Source organism: Hydra vulgaris, chromosome 06 (genome assembly GCF_038396675.1).
Source record: "Hydra vulgaris chromosome 06, alternate assembly HydraT2T_AEP".
Lineage (NCBI taxonomy): Eukaryota > Metazoa > Cnidaria > Hydrozoa > Anthoathecata > Hydridae > Hydra > Hydra vulgaris.
In genome coordinates, this window is record NC_088925.1 from 60,216,193 (window position 1) to 60,222,043 (window position 5,851).

Consider the following 5,851-nt stretch of genomic DNA (forward strand, 5'->3'; position numbering starts at 1 on the left):
AATCACAACTTTAGATTTTCAAGGAAATACACTTCTAAATGTAACGCAAGACATAACTTTTCATAAATCGAGTCTGTAATAATTGGAACAATTTAGATTATGAAACTGTTAATGTGAAAAAAATTAACTCTTTTGAAAACAATATTGATAAAAAAAATAAAAGTAAATTTCAACTGTTATAAACTTAATCTCTTATGTGATTACTTTCCGTGTAATTTATACTCTATGGTTTTCAATTTAATAATCATAATAATTATAATAATAATAGTAATAATAACGATAATAAAAATAAGGAGACCCTTAATTTAAAAAAAATATCATGAAAGACGAAATGCTTGGGAAGGGGAGAGCGGGTCGAATAAAAGCATTCGTAATTTATGGACGACGCCTTGACGCGTCTTTAAACACAAGTTTTTAAGATTGTGCAAAATAGCTCAAAGATTGAAATGAAAACTAACCACAAAAATTTACGGTCCTTGAATGACAAAATGATCTATTCTTTAAAAAAATAAAAATAAACTCAATGAAAGGTTTATGAAAAATAAGACTTTTAAAAATAAAAAAAATATATATAAAAAAGTTATTCAAAAATTTAGAAAAAAAAAAATCAAAAAAAGTTATTGCAATTTATTAAAAAATAATATATGTAAAACTCAAAAAACATGGAGCATAATAAAAGAGGTTATAGGAATATAAAAAGGTACAACTAAAATGCTCCCAAAATACTTAAAAACACAAAGTGATATAGCAGCATTCAAACCAATAGGCATTGGTGAAAAACTTGCTGATTAAGTTTATGCTGATTAAGTATTATGCGGTAGTGGTGTAGTGGTAAAGCGCTCTCTTCATAAGTGAGAGGTTCCGAGTTCGATCCCCACCACGTCCCTGGTAGTATCGCGCTCAACTTGTTTCTCCGCACAGCGGCCTTGTTCTTCCAGGTTCGTGTTTTGGAGTTATAGAGTTAAGAGAGGGTTATAACCACTATTAAGTAGCCTTCTCATCTATAGTGGCCTTCTCGGCCTTGAGAAGAATAACAAAAACAAAAAAACAAAAATAAAGTAACTCCAAGAAAAACAAGTTTTGAATTAAGTTTAGAAAAAAAAAGGATCTTGTTATAGAAGTGCCTAAAATAACATCCAATGAGCTTCGATTTTAATTCCAGCCTTAATGAAACGCCTTTAATCCCCTACATTCAAAAACAATCTCAGGGGCTTGATGACTTCAGCACAAATGTTTTAAAAAGTGTTTACAATATTGTTGAACATCCCCTTCTGCATATTTTCATGTCTTTAAATCACGAGATATTCCCTGAACAGCATAAGATATCAAAAGATGATCTTGTATTTAAATACAGGGACAACTAAATGGACTACTAACTATTGACCAATGTTTATTTTACCCTCTTTTTTTAATATTAAAGCGCATGATGCACAATAGACTCTATAACTTTCTAGTTAATCATCATCTCTTAAATAATAACCAATATGGATCTCAAAAACGACATTTAACAGAACACGCTGTAGTCAAACTTGTAGACAAAATTTTAAATGGATTTGATAAAAAAAAAAAATACACTCTATGGGTATTCCTTGATTTTTCATAAGCATTTGACATAGTTTACCATGAGAATCTTCTGTATAAACTAGATAATTATGGAATAAAAAACAACAACTTAAAATAGTTTTGGTCCTACCTTATTAATCAAAGACAAACATTATCCAATGACAACACTTTTACACAACCTAATGTTTTTCTAAGTAAAGCCCCGCAAGCATTAATTTTCTTGAGGTAAAATTTGTAGAGTAGAATTTTACTTGCACAGTTCCTCACAAAAATTTGCTGTTGAAAATACTTCTACTTTACTTATACTTGTAAAAACAACTTCTAAGGGCTTCTTAGGGTTCTTCTTAGGGTTAACCCTAACCCTGATCTTCCAATAAACTCAACTTTGTCCTTTTTGCTGACAATACGCAAGCATTTTTTAGCCACAAAAATATTAACCTAATGTTTAATTAGAATAATCAAAAGGTAGCAAATCTAAATAAATGGTTTAAAGCCAATAAACTCTTGCTAAACGTAGATAAAAAGCAAATAGAACTTTTTTTTTCAAAATCTTTTGATTCAACCACTTCTTAAAACTTTCTGAACTGCTTATCGATAAAACTTAACTTTAAAGAGAATTCTCAATCAGTTTTTTAGGTATAATGCATAGTTAAACTCTTAGCTGGAATAATCATATCAAAAAAGTGGAAAGAAAATATCTAAACCTATTGGAATTATGCATAATTCAAAACATCTCCTCAATACAACTTATCTAAAATGTATATGTTCCTCCTTTAATAACAGCTGCATCAATTACTGTAACATAATCTGGGTTTAATGTTATACTTTTTTCTATATTGTTCACAAAAATTCTATATGATCTGTTGTATTCATTTTCTTTATTATATAACAGATAAGAGGATTTTCTTTATTCTGTAACGGATAAAGGGGATTATTCCTACTTCTGCTCCTAGATAGATTTTAAAACAATCTTTATTTATTTTATTGTTAACCCTTTAAAAAAAAAACGTTGATTTTACGAATTATTCTTTCGCTTGCAATAGTTTTTTTTCAGAAAGTTTTTTTTTCGAAAACGGGATATAAAAAAGTTGGATACTTTATAAATATAAAAATATGTTGGATGATTTATCTATACAACTTATTTTTTTTAATAATTCAAATTAAATTAGTCTAATATAAAGTTGTAATGTGTGTTTATATGTTTATTATATTATTGTATTTATTTCTATTATATTCGTTGTTGTTGTTGCTGATGTTGTTATTGTTTTTGTTATTGAGGGGCTTCAAAATGTCCTAACGGTCTTATTACAGAGCACGTTGAAAAATCATTTAAATAGGAAGTTCAGCCCTCTTTTCTTACCAATATTGCTTAATGGGCTAGACCCGGTGTCGAACCTCTGGGTTCTAAACCAGAACTCTAACCACTGCGCCACGGCTAATATTAATAAGATAGTTGAAAATATTCCAGGTTATGCCTGGAGTAACAATGACTTTCTAAACTTATATAATGACCACTAATTTTAATAAAAATCTGCAAGCAACAATGTTATAATTGATAAGTTAAAAAATAAAAAACAAAAAACTTTTTGAATGGTATTGAAAATATAAAAAAAAAAATACAAATTCGCGATTATTTACAATAAGCAATAATAATATATATTTGCTGTAACAAGAATGTATACATTGTTGCAGAGTATGCTGAGATTCTATAACAGCTAGTAATGTTAGAAATTGTCATAGTTAGCTTTAAAAAGATTTAAGAATCTTGAACAAACAACATAGTTAGGCAAAAAATTCCAGTTTTTAATTATTCTGTTTTTAAAGAAGTTATTTCTTGAGCAACACTTAAATGTCCACGTATGTTTGATGAAGGACTGATGCTTGTTAGACAGGAAACCAATTTGGGATTTTTGAAACAATTCACAACTTGTAAACCATTTGTAATTTTATAGTGGTATATTAAATCCTATCTAGTTCTTCGATTTTCTTAAGTTGTTAAATTTAATTTCCGACGCCTTTATTTGTATGGTAGTTTTATGGCTCTTCTTTGTACTTTTTCAAATTCTACTATGTCGTTGCTTAGAGATGGGTTCCGAACTAGAACTGCAAATTCGAGATGAGGTCTCACAAGTGTAATATACAATGATTTTACTATATCCGAATTTAAATAAGTAAAAGTCCTTTTTATCAAACCTAGTGATCTTTGCGCTTTAGCAACTGCTGATTTTACTTTCTCGTGCAATTTTATGCATCAAGATACCGGTACATACCTCTAGCGGTATCTACCTGTATCTTGATGCAGTATCCATTTTTTCAAGATACTGCATGTAGATACCGTTTTTTTTATTGGTAAAAAAATAAAAATAAATTAAAGCAAAAAGCTTTTTACCCATTAGGATTCGAACACGGGACATTTTCATAATTATACTACTACTAATCTCTCAAGCTTAATCTTAGCTTAAAACTTAATCTTTAATCTCCCAAAACTTAAGTCTTAGATGTACATACTCATTTAAAAAAATTATTTAATACATCTTTTAGTGCTTATTAGATGTATTATGTAATTATTAGATGTAATATTTACATGTACTATGGCCCATAATACATGTTAATATACTAATAACTAGTAACTATTAGTATATTAATATGTATATGGTAATTATTAATTACTAAAAGAATATGTATACAATATGGCCCGTAATTTATGGTCCATAATACATACAGCCATAATTTATAGCTTAACAGTTTATATTATTAATGAAATTAATGGGTGATGCGGAAATTATCGGACAAATCCTAATTTCATTATTTGAGCATAACAATTAGTTTTTGTGGTTTTATGCGTAGGCATAAACGTTCTATAAAAAATAAACTTTATTATTTGAATCACAATTATTTAAAATGAGGTTAAATGCAGCTGAACGAGAATCTTTTTGAAAGCGACTAAAAATGTTTTTTGTAAATAAACCTAATAAAAAAAAAAAAATCTTAAATCATTTTGAAAAGGAAGGATTTGCTCGAAGTACAATATATGATAACCTAAAAAGACTTGAAACTGTTCAATCGTTTTCTGATAGAAAGCACCCTGGTCGTCCGACATCCTGGACTATAGAAAAGAAAGCCGAGTTAACGAGACTTCTCAACAATCGAAAAGAGGTCAGTCAGAGAAAAATAGGTATTAAACTCGGTGTAAATCAATCGACAATTGGATGTCAGTTAAAAAAAATGAATACTAAATATAGAAAACGTGAAAAGACTCCAAAATACACTATAGAACAACAAATAAAGGCAAAGAAAAGAAGCAGGAAACTAGTTACCCAATTCTATAACACAAAATCGCTTCTAGTCATCGATGACGAAAAATACTTTTGTTTTGCAGGCGACAACATGCCTGGAAATTCTAGATACTACATAAACAACAAAAAGACATACCCAGAAAGTGTTCGTTTTATAGGAAAAGAGAAATTTCCAATAAAATTATTAATGTGGATAGCCATATCTGACCGTGGTATGTCCGAGCCATTGTTTTGCACTTCCAAGGCTGTAGCGATCAATTCATCAATCTATATTAATGAATGTTTAGAAAAACGACTTCTTCCATTTATTCACAAGTATCATGAAGACTTTAACTGTTTATTTTGGCCAGATTTAGCAAGTTCTCATTATTCTAAAAATTCTCTAAATTGGTTGGACCAATATGTCTATTACGTTGATAAAGAATCCAATCCCCCAAATGTGCCTCAAGCACGATCAATTGAAAATTTTTGGGGACATTTGGCACAGAAGGTTTACGAGGGAGATTGGCAAGCTTCAACAGAGCAAGTTTTGATTGATCGCATTAAACTAAAACTACAAGAAATTGATTTAAACTTTTTACAGTCGCATATGAAAAGCGTCAGAGCAAAATTGAGATCAATTGCAGATAGTGGTGTTTTTTCATATAAAAAATAATATACTTTTATTAGAAGATAAATGCTTTATTTAAAAAAAATTTAATAGTAGTTTGTTTTTTTATTTATGAATAAGTTATTGACGTTTTTATTTTGTCCGATAACTTCCGCATCACCCGTTAATCTAATTTTTGGGGCACCTATTTAGTTTTTTTCTAGATATATAGCTTTGACACCTTCTGAAAACTTTAAAATTAAATGTCTTTTCAAATTGCTGACTTCCTGAAAGGCAAAATTAAGACCTTGAAACGCGGCACATGCGTTTCCTGTGGGCTTTCAGTTGCATGGTCAAGTATTAAGGTTACAAGTCATAAGTCTAGGTCTTGCTCCAAAATCCT

General features: G+C 29.3%; 1 protein-coding gene across 1 annotated transcript; it reads left to right on the plus strand.

Moving 5' to 3' along the window:
• Positions 1-4,512: 4,512 nt before the first annotated feature.
• Positions 4,513-5,514, plus strand: LOC136081567 (uncharacterized). The gene has a single exon (XM_065798895.1). It carries the CDS (start codon positions 4,513-4,515, stop codon positions 5,512-5,514), a length of 1,002 nt encoding a protein of 333 aa, XP_065654967.1.
• Positions 5,515-5,851: the final 337 nt, after the last annotated feature.

Coding starts and splice junctions, on each gene's coding strand:
- LOC136081567 (XM_065798895.1), top strand. CDS start 4,513: ATGTTTTTTGTAAATAAACCTAATAAAAAAAAAAAAATCTTAAATCAT.